This window comes from Phodopus roborovskii, unplaced genomic scaffold (genome assembly GCF_943737965.1).
Source record: "Phodopus roborovskii unplaced genomic scaffold, PHOROB, whole genome shotgun sequence".
NCBI classification, from domain to species: Eukaryota; Metazoa; Chordata; class Mammalia; order Rodentia; family Cricetidae; genus Phodopus; species Phodopus roborovskii.
This window is the reverse complement of record NW_026125052.1, coordinates 23,424,022-23,442,705: the sequence shown is the minus strand read 5'-3', so window position 1 is coordinate 23,442,705 and position 18,684 is coordinate 23,424,022. Positions and strand designations below refer to the sequence as shown.

The 18,684-nt window shown below is 43.0% G+C and overlaps 1 protein-coding gene across 1 annotated transcript in view; it reads right to left on the bottom strand.

The window, feature by feature from the left end:
* The window catches only part of Cep112 (centrosomal protein 112), a 382,234-nt gene that overhangs the window by 20,327 nt on the left and 343,223 nt on the right, over positions 1-18,684 (bottom strand). Inside the window, exon 25 of the mRNA XM_051182944.1 lies at positions 14,325-14,414. Within this exon, the coding sequence (XP_051038901.1) occupies positions 14,325-14,414 (90 nt within the window). The remainder of the gene's footprint in view (positions 1-14,324; positions 14,415-18,684) is intronic.

The following is an 18,684-nucleotide window of genomic DNA, read 5'->3' as shown; positions in this document are numbered from 1 at the left end:
ACATGTCCTTTGAGGGTTACTGATGCCTAAAGAGGATCCAAAACCTTCTGTATTCTGTCCATCTCAAAATGCAGCGGCAGGGTTGTCATCCAAGTGCTTTCTAACAGGCAGGGTCACAACCCACCTTGCTACTGTCTGTTTGCTTTGTGATGGTTGTAATTTTTAAAATTCCTCATAACTGACATTCCCAGGAGGTTTTCTATTTGTGGCAGGAGCTTATATATAACTGTAAACTGCTTCAGCATGATGTGTCACCTGTTTAAAAACTGAATTCCAAAAAAAGTGCCAAGTTTATAACACTTGATGTGCTCTTCAAGCTTCAACTTGACCCCACCTTCTCTCCCTAATTCAGACTTCCGTAAATGTCACAGCTGTGAAGAAGGTGTGCTAATGATTGACCACAACAGGGCTGGGTTGTATCTCAGCATTAAGACTGTTTGAAGCATGCTAGAGTGCCTGGGTTTGCTCTCCAGTACCAAATAGAAAGGAAAAAAAAAAAAAAAAAAAAAAAAAAGGCAAAAACATTTAACCAGCACAGTTCTCACACCTATCACAGTCAATTTCCAGCCATCTATATTAAAAGGTCAGTTTAGGTCTTAAAAATTGGAGCTACTTTAACAATTAACCAGTAGACCTTACTTCAGAATTATAAATCTGATTGTCGGCCAAGTCTGGTCACTCGGAATGGAGAGCTGTGTCCTCACTAGCAGAGAAGGTGAGCACACACAGCTGTGTGCTACTGTGAAGGCCATGGGGACAGAGATTATGCTCAATACAATTGCTTGGGAAATTGACTCATAGTGGCATCTTCAGTGTCTGTATCTAGTTGGTAGGAGCTCTTTACCAACTAGTGGGAAATGATGTGTCCATCTCTTACATAGCTAAAGTTGACTATGAGACCAGTATATTTATGATACACATGTAGACCATATATGTGTGTTTATTCTTACTATAATATTCTCTGCTCCCAAAGAAGTCTTACTTTAGTGGAAATGAGAAAATATGCTTACAAGTATTTATAACAAAGATGATGTTTTTAATTCCAAATGGTAGCTATTGAATTACTTAGGAAGGGGCTCAGAGGTTAAGAGCACTGGCTGCACTTTCTGAGGATCAGGGTTTGTTTCCTAGCACCCACAGTGTGGCTCATAACTGATTGTAACTCCAGTTCCAGGGGATCCAGTGCTCTCTTCTGCCCCCCAAGGGCACTGCACACATGTAGTACATAGACATACATGCAGGCAAAATAAAAAACACTGCTACCCAAATAGAAAGAGATAAAATATTAGTTTTTATTATTTCATTTTATATGTATGGACACTTTACCTGCATGTATATTAATGCACTCTGTGTGTGTAGTGCCCATGGAGGCAGAAGCAGGTGTCGGGTTCAAGGAACTACGTTATAGATAGTTGTGAGCTACCGTGTGGGTGCTGTGAATTATATGTGGGTCCTCAGGAATATCAGCAAATACTCTTAGCCACTGAGCCATATCTCCAGCCTTAATAAACAAAGTCTTAAAAAGTTTTCCTTTAGGAAGGAAATTACTGCGATGAAATATAAACTTGGTGCCACACTACAGGTCTCAGCTATACAAAAATAGAATGGAAAGAAAGACGAAAGCCTTATCTCTATCTAGGAATAATGTAACTGTTTACTTTGAAAACCCAAGAAACACAGTGAAACTCATTAGACCTATAGCAGACTGGTTCTGCTTATATAGCATAGACCTGTTTGTCTGTATACATTGCAAAAACTCCAAATATTTTCTGACACACACACACTCACACACACACACACACACACACTCTCTCTCTCTCTCTCACACACACACACACTCTCTCACACACACACACAGGCTGGAATAAACAACACAAAATATACCACACATCCACTGGAGGAACAGGTCAGCTGGCCCAAAGCAGACTGAAGAATGGCTCAGGAAATGCAGAGATGTGAAGTATGAGACAAGAAGACTCTACATGGCATGTTATCCTAAAATAATTCATACACTCAGTGCAATCCCAGGATTCTAAAAAAGAAAATCTTCAGTCTTAGGACACGATTTACATGAAAGAGGAATGCCTGAAAAGAATCAAGACTATGAAGGGAGGAGCCTTCCCCCACAAGTGATGTTTGGTGCGTGTTAGTGCTCCCCTAGCCCTGGTGCCTGTAGTAACTGATTTGGTCTACATGTCTTATCCTTTCAGGATAGGGACATGAAAATGACAAGTAAATCAATTCACTGGAGGGTCTAGAGTAAGTGGGAATGTCAGAGGTGGGATTGGAACCCAGGCAGGGTTCTTCAGTACTTGGGATCTGCACCATATAGACAAGAGAGAAAGGAGAAAATATTTCCAAACAGATTCACATGTATATGCAAATTCTGATTGTTGATAAAGGTGTTGCTGGTTTTCCTTCCCGTCTGTCCCGCTGCTGCTTCAGCCCCCAAATGAACACACAGACACTACATTATTAAACTGTTGGCCAATGACTAGGGCTTCTTATTAACTAGCTCTGTCTTAATTATTAACCCATAATTACCAATTTATGTATTTCTACATGGCCTCATCTTACCAGAGAACGCCTGGCACATCCTATCCACCCAGTCTCCACATGGTGACCCTCTCCGGTGCCTCCCTGCCTACCTTTCCCATAATTCTCCTCATCTCCTAGACCTGCCTATCTTCCTGCCTCTACTGACTATAGGTCAAACACTGTTTTATTCATCAACCAATAAGAGAAACATATATACAGAAGGACAACACCCCCCCCCATCATAAAGGTAGATTTTTTTCTTAAATGTGGGAAGTATGTCTTAGTAAAAAATGATAGTAACAACTATCTAACCCCCCCCCCCCAACCTCCCCAGATAGGGTTTCTCTGTGCAGCCCTGGCTGTCCTGGAACTCACTCTGCAGACCAGCTTGGCCTCAAACTCAGAGTTCCACCTGTATTTGCCTGGGATTAAAGGTGTCTGCTACCATGGCCCTGAAATAACAATCTATTTTGAAATAGTACTAACAAAGTAACATTCCTATATTAGTTTTTATCACTCTTATAACAAATGACCCAATATTCATCTACTTAAAATGACATGAATTTGTTATCTTAAAGTTCTATAGGTCAGACATCTAAGGGGCTCAGTTGGTTCCTCTGCTATGGGTATTACAAGGATAAAAATGAAGGTGGCATCCTGCCCAAGGTCTTATTTGGAGCCATTGGAAAGAACTCTTCTCCATGTTCATGTAGGTTTTTGGGCAAATTCAGTTCCTAGAGCTGCACGCATTGCTCATCAGGCTGTCCCCTCCATCTTTAAAATGCAACTGTGTGTTTGGTCCTTTTCTCGACACTCTGACCCTTCCTCCTACTGCCTGTTCTTCACCTCTCCCCATGGCCCTTCCTACTACCCACTCTTCTGCCTCTGCCACACGAAGTTCTCTGGAATCAGCAGTCTTGTGTTTGAATTGAGCATCCACTTGGGTAATCTGGGATAATCTCTTTTTAAGGTTACCTTGATTACATCATTTAGTCTTTTCTTTTTTGTCATACCCACAGATTCCAGAGATTATAATTTAGATTTCCATCGGAAATCATACAGTCTATCATAACCCTTATCTCATGGGATATATAATTAATGGTAAATGAAAAAAACAGAACTCTGTACACTTCATAACGTGGGTTGGGATGGCTTTCCCGAGTAAATTTGTGGGTCATCTAGAAAAAGACGGTTGCTGAGCATTGTGTCACAACCCCAGCTACTCTGGGGCTCATGAGGATGAGGCATGAAGATATCAAACTCAAGACCTGCCTAGTTACAGAGTAAGTTTTAGGCTAACCTGGGCAATTTAGCAAGACCCTTCTCAGACAAAAGGAGGGAGGTGAGAATACAGGTTAGTGGCAGAGTGTAGAGCATGCATAAAGACTAGGTTCAAGTTCCTCACAGAAGCCACACACATCATAATCTCCAAACACTAAAACACTGAATACAAAATGAAAAGATAAGCAACTAGGAGCATGTGTAATTTACTTAGCTAACAAATCCGTAATATCCAGAATATATCTTAAAACCTGTGCAGCTCAAATGAGAAAAACAGAGGTCATCAGACATCAGCAGTTCACAGAGGCAGGCACTGAGCTCCCACTCTCAGCAGCGTTTGTGTCCGAGGGTTCGAGACTGCCTGGACAGAGAAGAATGGGGGCTGGGAGCACAGCCGAAGGCAGGACTGGCATGTAGAGGGCTTTGCCAACATCTAGAGTCGTTGATGAGAAGCTGAACAGATGGTTTAACAGTCTCCTCCACACGGAATGCAGTCTGGAACTTTCTAAGGGGGAGTGTTTGGTAAAACCCCATGCTTTGGGCACATGCCAGAAAGGTTACACTCTGTGAGTAGGAATGACTGGCCTGGAAATCCACCAGCTCTTTCCAGCAATGGAGTCTGGTCTCAGATCATCTTAGTCTCTGAAAATGAACTGGAATTATTCCAGACTTCAAATGAGAAAATATTCAGAATAAATGCAGATACAGAGAACAGGGTTAGAAGGTTTCTCCCCACAACATAAAGACAAATATAAACACATACACATATGTACAGGCACATGGACATGCACACACACTTGCTCTGTTATTCACAATTAATTCAGTGTTATCTTCTGTGCTTGAAATTTTATAATAATTTTTCCTATTAAGAATTATTCTGATTAAAGATATTGTTTTATTTTTAATTATATGTGTGTGTGTGTTTATTGAGGGCTATGTGCATGTAAGTACAGGTGCCCATAGAGGCCAGAAGTATTGGATTTCCCCAAAGCTGGAGTTACAGGTGCTCTGTCCGGTTTGCCAATAATCAACCTCAATCACCTTTGCCTCCCAATGGCTCTCTCATTTTTTTTTTTTCAACAGGAAAAGGAGATCTTTTTGGCTGGACTAAAGTGAAGAGTAAACTAGAGTTAGTGGCATATTTGAATGCTGGGCGCTATCCTCTGAAGGTGCCAGCAGGGGAATAGTCATTACACATCTCTTTCTTGGACCATGCTGCTTCCCCCCTCCCCTCTTTTACCCTCTCTGTGTTTATCTCTCCCTTCACTTCTTCTTTCCAGCTGTTCACTCCATTCCAGGAACTCAGTACTTGGGGGCTGCCAGAAAAGGATACTGCTTAGGACACAGGCTCTTTTCCTCCTCTTGGGAGACTCCATTCCATTACCAAGTTTGATGCTTCACAATTTTTGCCCATTGATTTTAAAAGGTGATAATTAGAAGCAACTTGGTTCTGTTTCTGCTGTCTAGTTTTATTGGTTTGGATAAATCATTTGAGGGGTAAAAGAAAAGATACCTTTCAAAGTTCTCAAATTAGATATAAACTGTCTTTAAAAATTAACAGAAGGAGGGGAGAAAATATTGTTAATTATTTCATCAGGGGAGCATAAGATGAGCCTCAGCCTAGGCATGTACAGCCTGGCTTTGAGTGCTGTGTTGGAGCCCATATATCCTAGGCTTTCCCCCTGAGCATCATCCATCTCATTTGCTGCAAAGACAGAGAACCACTTCAGCAATGCAGAAAATGCTCTCTGGACAAACAGCTGCAATGGTGTGGTGGGTGCCTGGCTGATACTTGCATTCGATATGTCAGCAAAGCACAGCTTTAAAACCATGCAGCAGGCACACTGGGGATTCTGCCTCCTCTCTCCTCCCCAGCACAATAAGTCCAGTGAAGTTCAAAACAAAGAGACTCTCAAGAGAGCAAGGACCAAACACAGGGCACATTCACACCAGAAGAGAGCTCTCAGTTCGCCTCGACCTTGCTGTGATGTTGTGAATGTTTTAGTGACGGGTTTAGGGACAAGTGCTTGACTGGCCTTGTTACTAATGTCTCCCAACTAACTGCTCTACAAGGAACATGAGGCGATGTGCATTATAATAAAAATACATTGTTCCTGACACGGAGTTCAAGTGTTTGTTTCAGAAAACAGACACACGTAGACAAGCTCCTTGAGAAGAAGACGTGGCCAAAATTAAATGCATTTCTATCCTTCATAACAACTCAAACCCTAGGATGATGCATCATGCCAGCTGTCTGGGAACAAATGCATTTTGTTGGCACGGGAACAAAAGACTCGGTCTGAATTTTGTAAATAAACTGTGGTTATTAAAATTGCTTGAAACAAGCCAGAATAATAACCATTAAACATGAAAAGTCAATAAAAGTCTTTGAATTATATTTCTGTTGCAATTACTATTCCTGTTTTCATTATGTGCTCTGGGAGAAAGCACAGTTTCAAGTTGTTAGTAATTTCAAATAGAGTTCACTGCAGACGGGTTAGCCCACAGCAGCCAAGGCAGGCAAGTCTTAAAATCCATTATGGAAAATGGGGAAATTAAAGGCTTGGAAATCTGTAGAAGACCAATTCTTCCTTTTAACAATTGTCACGATTATTGCTTAATCGATTTTCTGTCTTCTCAGCACTGTCTTCTTTAAGGCTGCCCAGGACTCCGTGGATTTGTTGGCTACCCTTGATGATGACTCAAGTGGTTTAACGATAAGCAATGCTATAAAATAAAAGCTTTGAACACATTGATCTGGGGTCTGCTCTATCCATGTTATTCCCCAGCAGATCACTGAGCACTGTGGGAGGCAAGCAGACTCCTTGGGAAAAACAGGTACTGGCAGTTGTAGGGGTGCAACAAGCCGAAGGGCATGAGGCACTGTGGGGGATGCCATGCTGGTACCACCTGAAAGCCTCTTAACACTAAAAGTCTCCAGGACGGATGAAGGAAGAACAGAGCAGTTCATCTTTGGAGACAAGAAGGGCTATCTGGATGTTCACTCTGGTCTTCTGAGCACATTAAAATGTATAGATTTCCTATTCTTGCACATGTACAATGTGTGTATGGGTATGAGTCTGCCATGAGATGTGTGTGTGTGTGTGTGTGTGTGTGTGTGTGTTAAATCAGAGAACAACTTCCTGAAGTCACTTCTCTGCTTTCCTTGTGAATGTGAGGGATTGAACTCCGATCATTAGGGTGGGCCACCAAGTGCTTTTTTACCTGCTGACCCATTGGTCCCTGAGAAGATCCTTTATGCTAGTGCCCACAAAGATGGCTCCATTCCATCCTGGCACAAAGACAGAGAGTTCAAAACTGTCCTCAGCTAGTTATAAGACCAAAAGGTCAAAGGTGTGGCTACAGTCAATAGGGTGTTTGGTTGTCTTATTCTAAATAACAACAGAAATGGTCTGAGGTGTGGCTACTCCTGATCCTCAAGGCTGGGGAACAAGAAGTTGAATTTAAGGTGTGGTTACCGAACCCTTAGAATAAGCAAGGAAGAAAAGTCTGTTTGTTCCATATACATGGTACCATGTCCCCCTTTTTGGTTAAGGTATAAAGGAGTGGCATTTCAGTATTGACTGACCCTCCTTCTGATTTTATTCTGTGTCTCTGTCTTTATCATCTATGGCTAGCCTTTCTCTCGTCCACACACCTCCACTCATGTGTGAACTTGCAGCTGCTCCCTGGCTCCAGTTGCAGCTTCTGACACCTTTAGGAGAAACTCCGAAGGGAAAAACCTGCCCTACTTAAGAGGTGAGCCGAGAGGAGGGCTGTGTGGATCTGGGTGCTGACACCTCTCTTTATCTAGTTTTCCCGGGTTCCCAACGCTTTAGGTGCTATAGTCTGGGGAAGAGCTGAGGGCCACCAAGCCTGAGAAGCCAAGGATGACCTTGCCAAATGAAATGCCCACCTCAGACGAATACCTGGAGTATTATTTTCATAAAAGTCTAGACAAATATATGACTAGAAAGTCCCTGGGAAGAGTTTAGGAGGTTAATCTCCAAGGCCAAGTTCAGTGGCTTAGACTCCCTGTAGCAAGTGGTGTGTGATGTTAATCTGCCTGCTCTCTCTTCCCAGCCCTCCCCCTCTGCCCTGGCACCCCTCTCCTTCCCCTCCCCACCTTCCTTTCTTGCACTCTACTCACTGAGCACTACGTGGGATGGGGCTGGCACAGGGCTAAGTGCTGATACGCAGCCCTCACACAGTTCCAGCGCACAGCCCGGCCCTCAGAGCATAGTCAGTAACCAAGGGAGTTGGATGGAGAGCCTTCAATGGAGATGGAGCGCTACAAAGCAGATGACGGAGGGAAGGGGAAGGGTCAGTTGAGGCTGCAAAGCCTTCACAGAGAGATTCATATGGCTCATAGGTGTCGAGAAGGTGAGGCCCTTCTCACAGGGCACAGACTGATAGGGTGCAGGGCACACTAGCCAGTCAAAGATGGTGCTGAGGGGAAGTCCTGAGTTGTGTATCTGCATGGACAGCTCATGATCACTACATAAAGTACAAGGGTGCCTAGGTGTGTGAAAGACTGGCCTTTAAAACCACTGGCTGTGTGTTTTCCCTCTCTGTGGGTCTCTCCTTTAAAGATGCCTGTGATGGGACAATGCGTTCCTGCTTGACTAGACTCCCTGCCATGCATGATAGTCTCTGGGCATCTTGGAGGCTGGGAAATGGGCAGGCAGCATAGCACCTCACCTTTCCTTGGACCCCGCTCAACCTTCCTGCTCCTATGACATTAGATTCTCCTGGCTTTGCTCTTACCGTCCTATTCCCATTTGAATCGACTTTCTGGGTCCTTGAGTTGGCCCTGACCATGCTGCTCATGGCCTCTTGGTACTCATGTTCTCGCTGTGGGTTTCTGTCGCAGTCCCACTGAGCAGGTGCTCACAGCCCAGGGGCTCTTTCTGGAGTTAGTAATTCCTTGTTTCCACTTGCCGTAACTGTAGTAATGTCTACTGTGCACTATCTCCTCATTTAAAAAAAAAAAAAAAAAAAAAAAAACCTCTGCCAGTTTTGATCCATTCCTTTCTCATTCCTGCTTCCACATCTGTGTTCTTCAACGTTGTCCTTGAGAGGAAATCTATCTACCCTCTCTGTTCTCTTTGACAACATCTAATTCAAGTCTTTCACCTCTCTCTTACCACTTGCCGTGTGAATGTCTGAATGGATCTCTTCTCTACTGTTGCTCACTAATCTTTGCAAAGGATAAACTAGACCATGCAGCACTCACTCCCTGACCGAAAAAAGTCTCCACTGCTGACAGTACCCTGACAAAGACTGGAACTCCCAAGCACTGTGTCTGGGACTGACCACCGATTGCCCCCTGCCCCCTCTACTTAGTAAAGAGCAGATACACAGTAACAAAGCTTTTCTTCTTTTCTTTTTTTGATGGACAAAATGAATGAGACCAGTTTTCTGGCCTTGTTTTCCTCTTTACTGATATTACCCTCTGGCTAAGACATTACTTAATATCCCCTGACCACTTCAGAGCAGCTCTGCTTCTCAGCTCCTTGCATTCTATTCCCTAGCTAGAATGCCTTTCCTCTGTTCATTCAATGCCCAGCCCAGAGGCCCCTTCCCTGCTACAAATAACTGATTACACACGCTGCAGCTGCATGTTTTATAGTGTTTAAAGTATTTTTACATACACTGTCTTGTTTTGATGTTTCCAAGAGCCCTGTGGGAAGGTATTACTAACAATTTACCAAAGAGGAAGGGACTTGACTAAGATCACATGACTAGTAGTGACAAGGGTGGATTACAACCACAATGCTTTTACAGGTGGATGACACTAGTTATGAACCCCCCCCCCCCCGCTTTTCTCTCCTGGGTCTTGATGGGGTTTCTGGGACAACCTCAGACCTAAGCTCACAGTGACCACGGAGACTGGCTCTGGCCACTAGATTATCTCTGAAATTAACCAATGTGGTTAGGCCTTATTCATGAAGTGTGAAGGGTGAGGGACTTTTAGAAACTATGTATTTTAAAATAACTATGGGCCACCTGTGTCTGTACAGTCTAGACCTGGACACACGATTAGGAGCTAAAGCAGTGGGCTACAAAAATGCTGCCCAGAAGGCTAGGGGTAGCCGAAGGCAGTGGCGGGGTGGGAGCCAGGAGCTTTTCACTGCAGGCGGCTGGCAGCCCTTTCCTCACTGGCCATGGAAGCAGCTGTTTCACCCGGGAACCTAAGCTCTTAAAATGGCCCCGACACTAGGGCCAACCCCTACATAGGGTACTGGGAACCCAATTCTCTCCTGCCTGCATCCTCACCCTCTACTCTCCCTAGGGATGAGGAAGATGTTAGGAAGCATCATGGCATCGGGCTCTTTGTTCTTTCCATGACTTAGATGGAGTCTCAGAGCTTTGGAGAAGAAAAAGCCCCAGTCTAACTCCCTGCCTGAAGTCTCTCCATCAACACCTGGTTCATGGTATTGTGAGACTCAAAATCCCTCACAGCAGGATCTACAACTCATTTATTCTGGTGTCTTCTCATACCTGGCCTGTGAGGACTAAAATGAGGCTTGGATATGACTTAGTGGTAGATCACTTGCTGAGCGTGTATGAGGCTCTAGGCTCCATTTTCAGCACCAGGCAGGGAGAAAACACAAAGCATTAAGTAGAAAAGAAAAAGTACCTCTTCCACGAAATGGTCAACACTGTAAGTTATTTATTAGGAAGTCTCTGAAGTGTTGGTTTTTGAGTAAATTACTTATTTAAAATAATTTTTATGAGGAACAAAGTGATCAACGTAATCAAATATGAAAAAGGAGAAAGTCCATATATTAATAGAGACCACTAGACTTAATGAAATCTTTCCCTAGCCACTGGCAAAATCAATTGTATCCATACAAAAGCTAATCCTGGTTTCAACTTTTAGATCACCGGTCTGACACAGGGGGATTATTACATATGTTTTAGTACCCACACTGTATAGGCCAGAATCTGGTTCTGTTTAGCGACAGTGTTATAGAAATATGATTTATAAAGTGTTAAAAATACCGAGTAAAGTTTAGGTTATTGCTTTTTTTCCCCCCTTCTCTTATCTACTCTATAATTTGCCAGATCAAATCATCTATTCTCCTTGTGAATTGTAAAACATTTGGTTCCAAAAGTGAATTTTGGTTGTAGCCATAACACTCTGATTTGCACCTGAACTCAGGCGATAGTCAGCATTTATCCGCTCTGTTCTGTCACCATGATGGAAAATAGCACATGGGGAGGAAGCCGAGCATACCCAGCCTTGCCTGGGTCAGCCACTTCCGGGCCATATATCAGGGTGGCACAGCCTTTCAGCAGGGCTGTGCTGTTCACAAGGAGGCAGTTTGATCAGAGTTCTGATCCCTCTCCCTTTCCTGAGGTTCTGGGTTTCTTATCAGATCTTACCTAGAATAGGACATATACAACTCCTAGTGTGGACAAATATAAGAGGACTACACTCGTTACTACTTGGGGATCACAGGAATTATGTTTTATAAGATTAACTTAGGAGACTAGTTGTTGCCTCATCCTAGTTCTCTGAATCTGCACACAAGGACCAGTGATGGAGGTGTGTTCCTGCCTGGCTTGCTGATCTGCCGCACAGGAGAGAGATGAGCTAATGGCACAGAGGCAAGCGGTGGACAGAAAAGGTACCACCCATCAAGACCTGATGAGAAGAAGCCTTTTGTTTTTAATTAAAAACATAACTTTTAAAATGCCTCATTCAGTTTTTGTTTTTGTAAAATCAAAACACAGGAATTTTTCTTAAATGAGAACCAGAGATAGTTTAAACTTTTTTTTTTTTTTTTTTTTTTTTTAAAGCAAGTAAGTTATAAAAAGTAGCCCAGGAAATTGTCTTCTGAAATCCTGCCAGTTTCAGTGTGATTTTTTTTTTAATGCAACTAGTATCAGGATAATAATATTTAGTTGACACAAAAGAGCAGAAAGTTCTAAGTAGCCGTTTTGCATTCCCTTCAGTTGTTTGTCTAGGTGATGTGGAGCTAGCTACTGTTACTGTAGCTGCTTTGACGGGCGCTAACAAGGAACAGCATATTATAATGTCAACATTTTAGTTATCCCAAGTCCATATAAATGGAGGCCCTAAGAAACCACCACAGCAGTCCCAATCCTTTCTGACATGAAAGGTGGACATCAGTCAAATTTAGATAAAAGGTTAAATCAAGTTATAGGTGAATATTATTTATTTACTAAGTACAGATTCTGTGCTACTCATTTTTTTGTTGTTGTTGTTGAAACAATTGGCCTTTCTGTTCTAGTTATATCCTAGGATCTTGTGCAAACCTAACAGCTCATAGTGGCAATGATTAAGGCACACTCAGCTTCATTCACAGGTATTTCCTGATGTTTCTTTGGTAAACTGTAGCCTAACAGAAGATATCAGGAATTAGTGTAAGAAGTGTTCTAAAAAGCTATTGTCACTGCAAACATGAAAGCAACTTTGATGATCAAAAAGAAGTCAACAACAAAAAAAGGCTGAAAGTAGTTCCTGAATCCTTCCCTATTGTTCATTTGGGATTTCTTGATTTCCCAACTCTCAACATATTATGGAATTTTCTGTGTGAAGTTTTGCCATGAATTTAAGTGGTGTCAACAAAGTTTTACCTTAAGTCACATTTTACCACAAAATGGAGAAGCTGCAGCCCTCCAGGGAGCCCAGAAAGTTTTCTGCTTTTCAAACGCTTGTTTTTAATTCTTTTAAGTTACAAGTGTCCTGGATAGAGGATGGTGCTCAGGTGATCTTCTGTGACAATTAGACCCATACCTCTTGGACCTGCATGCCACCACACTTCCACCTAATGATGTGTTTTCATCTGTGGCCAAATCTGTCCTGTGCTCATTTCCTTTCTCTGCCTGTAAAAGGTCAATGGGATTAGCTACTGCCACAGGCATTTAGAACTTCAGGGTTACTTTCTTGCCATCCTTAGTAGCCTACGATTTAAACTGGCACCAGTTTGTTTCTTCCTTTCTTATACTAACTAGAAATGAACCTTAAAGTCACCATAGGAAGAAGGTCTAGATCCAGATGGCCTTGTGTCTGATACACCTCTGCTAGGCGTGGTCTTATGTGGCCATCTGTAAAACAAAGATGGCCAATGCTGCCTTTCTATGGCCACAGAGAGGATTAACTGCTTCTTGCACACTGCCTGTCCCCTTGTAGACATTTGGGAAGTATGAGTATTTTTTTGCTTTGTAGTCAGAATATTTCTACTGTTTTCAACTGTATGACATGGATACTATATAACACACAATCTATAAATATATGCATATGTATCTGTGGAAACAGAACTATGTATGTGCAATGGATTCTACAGGGAATACTTCATGGCCTGGCTAGCAGTTACAGGAATCAAGTCAACACAGTAAGTTTTTACTTTTCAAGTCCAATATCTTCATATAAAAATTAACTCAGAATAGATCACCTTCTTGAATGTAAATCATACAGCTGTAAAACTTTCAGGGAACAAAGAGAAAATCTGGAACTTAGTGCTGGGGCAAATGCTCTTAGCTTGTCATTAAGAACACGATCCCCAAGAGGAAAAGCTGATCAAATGAACCCAGTTACAAACCTTTTGGTTGTTGAGTCTGTTACAGCAGTCCTGAGACAAGCTGTAGAGCGGGGGTGGGGGGGGTGGGGGTGGGGGTGGGGGAGTGGGGGGGGCGACAGACCCGGCAGCTGCACAGTGCAGCAACTGTTAAGCTCAGCACCATTTTGTCCCACACCCTGTCCTAAGGGCCTCTGTCAGTATCTCCAGAGACGAACAGAGCCTCCATGACCAGACCGGAACCCTTACGGTTTTCAAAAGTCGAAATGACCTGCCCTGAGATCCTATACTGAATTCTACCAACACAGCTGAGGTATCCATATCTGGCAACACTCCTGGGGGGATGTGCGTAGTGTACTGGGACACCGAGGGAGTGGTGGGAAGACTATACCCAATGGCTAAGGACAATGAATCACCCAGGATCTCAGTAACACTCATTCTCTGTTGGTCCACTGTTAAAGCTTTTAAAGTGTCTGAATTGCCACTTGCTATAATTCATTAAAACTAAGAGTTGAGTAAAAATAAGCCTGTCATTTGAAAATAAAATAGGTCATTAGCTATTGTCATAGTCAGCTTATTTTATTAAAAGAATGGAAAGAAAGAGGTCATTAAAACTGAAAAGAAAACATGATTTATGCCTTTTAATTAAATAATGTCCATTTATTTTATGTGGTTTTATACAATCTGAAGAGAAATTAGAATATATGTTCACTTATTTTTAAATGGTGGCATATAAGACACTGTTGGCTGTCCACCCAACATCTATTTCTCTGCTTCTTTGTTTTCTTTCCCTTCCTTGCGTAACTCCACCATCAGTTGGTGAGTCCTGACTGGTCATGGCTACTTGGGGTAATGCTTGCCCTTGTTTCTGATGACCCAGTGGGGCACTCTGTTCTCAAAGCAAGAGAAGCATAGCCGACACACTGAGGACCAGCCCGGCCCAAGAGGACCTACCTGTTCCTGCGCCTCCAGTTCTTTGTGTTGTAACTTCTTCTCCACACTTCGCACCTGATTAGAGCGGATTTCTAGTTCATCTTGTAAAGCCTGAAACAGTGTAAGAGAAATACAGCAACATCAAAAATTAGTGTACTTGAAAAGATAGCTTTACCACATGAACTGGTATTAGCAAGGCCTCAGCTAGTGGTTGATTACTGTTGCTTTAGATTTTCAGCAAACAAGCCCAGATTTTGCATGCTAGAATAAAAATCTGCAAACGCAGCTGATTGTGGTGGCACATGACTACAAACCCAGCAATCAGCAGACTGAGGCAGGAGGATTGCTGCAAGTTTGAGACAAAATAGCAAAAAGCCAAGGAAAAGAAGTCCTAGTGTATAAAATAGACAAATTAGCAAGTGTCAATTATTATTAAAATGTCTCATATTTGTAGCATAGGGCTACAACCATGTAACAAAAGATGAAGTTATTGTTAGTTAAATCAGTCTTATCATCAAACAATGATGAGTTAGAATCTATAGATATTGTGCTATCAAATTATAATTATAAACCCATGGCAAACTGAAAGGAATCTCCACAGCAGCTCAAAGGGTAGTGTAGAATTTGAAGAACCTGTAAGACGTGGACAGAGGTGGCAGTTCAGTTGCCAAGTAACTTCAGAAGCAGATTCCAGGTCATTATGGTGAAGGTAGAAGCCACAAAAGTCTACAATTATCAATTTGTCAGTTACCATTTCAAGTAAAAAGTAAACTAGAAAAGATGCAGAATCCATGAGGATAATCCTGTGCTGTGGAATAATCCTTCTGTACACTGTGAAAGTGGTTGCTCTCATTGTTAATAAAAAGTTGATTGGCCAATAGCAGGATCTTCATGGAAGAGAGAATGCTTGGAAGAAGGGTGGAGTCTCGGGAGTTGAGAAGGAAGTAGAATGAACATACCTTGTTGAAAGAAGGTACAGTGATGAGGCAGAGGGTAGGCAAGAAATATGGGTTAGTTTAGAATTAAGAGTTAGCTAGTAACCAGCCTGACCTATCAGCTGAGCATTTGTAATTAATAATACGTCTTTGAATGGCTATTTGGGAGCAGCTGTCAAGAAACTCCACCTACAATCCTGTATCATAGAAATAATACACAAAAAATTAGTGAACAGAAAGCATGGGGTGGTAATAACAATGACAGCCAACAGTCTCAAAATGAACTTCATACAGTCAGTATTTCTGCATTGTGCTGAGATTGTGATAGGGTCCCTACACGTTATGAGAAGAGAAACAAAAAGGCCCTCCTAATTCCCTATACCTACATTATAATGGTGGGGGAGTGAGCAAGCAATGAGTGTAATACATATCCCTGGTCAGTGCAAGAGAAAGATATAGCAGAGGAGGGGCAATTCTGGGGGAAAAGATTACAATTTTAAAACAGATGGCTCAAGAAGGGTCATCTGAGCATATATTTGCTTCAGGGAAGAGTGCAGGCCACATAAATAGTCAGGAAAGCCTTCCTTCCAGGCAGACCACATTGCATGTATGAAGGCCTTGGGGAAATCACACAGGTTACCATGGAGATAGATCAGAGTTGGGAAAACAAGGTATCAGGCTATGTGGAGTGTCACAGGTCGGTGATGAGGTGTGGTCCATAGAGATGGGAAGCTGCTGGGGAGAAGGGAAATTGATGGAGGGCTGTGAGCAAGCACTACTTTTGTCACAGTCTAGACAAGGGCAAGGCAGACACAGAGAGGCTGGTCAGGACCACTCGGCGTACTGGGAAAGAGTGGTGGGGAATGGTGTCGGTGGGGAATGGAAGCGGTGAATGAAATGCTGGGCTCCTGGCAGACTCTGAAGGTAGAGGTGACGGCCCTGAGGGGTTAGATGCAGAGTATGAGGAAAATGACCTCCAAGGAGTCTGCACAATCTGCTCTAAGAGATGGGAGAAACCCTGGAGCTCAGCCTGGGACGTAAGTCTAAAATGCCTATGCATATCCAAGTGCCACAGGTTCAGGCATAACGTCTAAGTCAGGGTTCATTAAAATTCAATGTACAAGGCAAGGTGGCACCCCACTGTAATTGTAGCACCCAGGATGTTGGAGCAAGAGGATCATAAGTTTAAGATTGGCCTGGTAGACATAGTGAGACACTGTGTTAAAACCAACATTCCAGGACAGCCATGGCTACAAAGGGAAACCCCATCTCAAAAAACAAAACAGAAGACCCCAAACAAACCGAAAAAACCAAAACAACAAACAACAAAATAAACTGAAACAGACAAATTTCAATACAGGGTCAATCTCTCTCTCTCTCTTTCTCTCTCTCTCTCTCACACACAGACAATAGTTTGGGGGTTGGCTCTTCTCTGAGCAGCATCTAATAATGTTTATGGTTTTCTTTCTGATTTTAGGCACTGTTGGAAACCTGTTTGAGGGTAGACCTCATGCTAAGAACTTTTAATTTAGAGAATAATATGAGCTTACATGCTTTAGGGGCTCTCTGATATTAAACACTATAAAACTACTATCTGACCAGGTCTGGGAGTGAGTTTGGAAATCTCGAGTTCTTATCTCTTTTTATACTATTGTGGTCTGTTTCCAAAAAGATGGATGCCTATTGTTGTTCCTATTCTTGTCAGTTATGTAGCATTCTTTTGCGTGTGATAGCTCTCAGTAAAAACAGCATGATGGTGGAGAGCAATGACCACCCATGGGGAGAGAATCCATGCATACATTTCTTTCCAGCTCTCTGCTCCTTGCTAAGTCTTCCCACTGCAGTCAGAGATCAAATGAAACCCAAATCCAATGATGCTGTCTCCTGTGGAAATTTGGAGCCACTCTCCATCACCCCTGAAATGTGGCTTGAGCTCTTCAGTGCACTTCAGTGCAGCATAAAAGGGCCTTGGACTAGCGGCATGGAGGAAGCACCTGTGTGGGTTTGTGCTGGAACCATCAGTAACAAGCTAAGACAGGGTGAGGATGTATTATGTATTTCTTTCCTGATTCTTTGTTAAAGAGGAGATCAGGGGCTCTGTGTGCTCAAGTTCATGTGGCCAGCAGTGAGGCACTGGGCTGGCAATAATGTTTCTCTAACTTCAAATTTAACACCCGGGCTGTGCTCTGTTGCCTCTTTCTCCTTTGAGCCTTGTTTTGCTTCTCTTTATTCCACCTACTCTGTTCTGAAACTCAGGGCAGAGCTCACCGGACCTTTCTGGTTCTTCCTCACCTAGTGCTGAGGAGAACTAATGCACACGTACTTGTGAGGCTGCAGATGACTGCAGCTGTGGGTTCTCGGTCACTTCTGCAGGCTCCGGGCCTGGCCAGCTCATTGCCTGGCACAGGTGAGTTGCAAATCACATCTGAAGGGAACTGACTCATAAATGGTGGGATTCTATTCCCCGAGAACGTCTGCCTTGACCATCAGGGCTTCTGGTAGTCCTCAATACAGCCCATTTAACCAGTGGTAGTTTTGTGTTTTGAATTAGAGACTCTATCCATGTCTGCATATCTTGTAATATGCATAGCCATCTCTACACACACACACACACACACACACACACACACACACACACACACTTACATAACAGTTATTCCAATAATATGCTGTCCTGTGCCTGCCATAGTCAAGTATTTTTTTAGTTTTATTCCATTGTCTTAGACAAAAACGTGTTTCCTTGCTCCTAGCTGCCCCTCCCCTTCACTAGCAGGCTCCACACTTTGCACGCTACCTCCTTCTGTCCTTTTCTGGTCTCCTATCCTCACCATTTCCCTGGGTCTCTCTTCACCATCACTTGCTACCTCCAAATGCCAAGGCCAGAAGCCACTTTGTTTCTTTGCTTTGTGACAGTATTTCATACCCACTTTTGTTTTTCTCTTGAATTCAGAGGGACTCATTGTCCCAACAAAAGCAAAGGGTTAAGGAAGAAAGCTACTTCAGATGGAAAGTCAACTACAAGGAGGCCTTGAGTGGGCGTAGTCATTACGGGAAGTGGACTCAGGTGGTACAGTCATGAATGGGGGCTTTGGGAGAAGAGGGACTGAGGTATCTCAAGGTTTTGACAATGACAGATGAGGACTGGACACAGTAAGTCAGAAGTGTTGGGGCAGTATGGCTTTAATGCTGATTTTAAAGGGCTAGTGGAGCTGTGATATTAATATTTATATCCAACCAATGTATATGTTGAAATCCTAATACCTAAGGCAATGGTATCAGTTTGAACTCCTCAGATGTCAAACAAGGGGCTTTGGACAACTAGCATGGCTATAGCTCTGTGTGCTTGTATGCCATACTGATTGGGATCAGCACCCCAAGAAAAGGGGCTAGTCAAAGACAGCCTGCTCTGAGCCTGGAGTCAGGCTCTTACCAGGCACCCAGTCAGC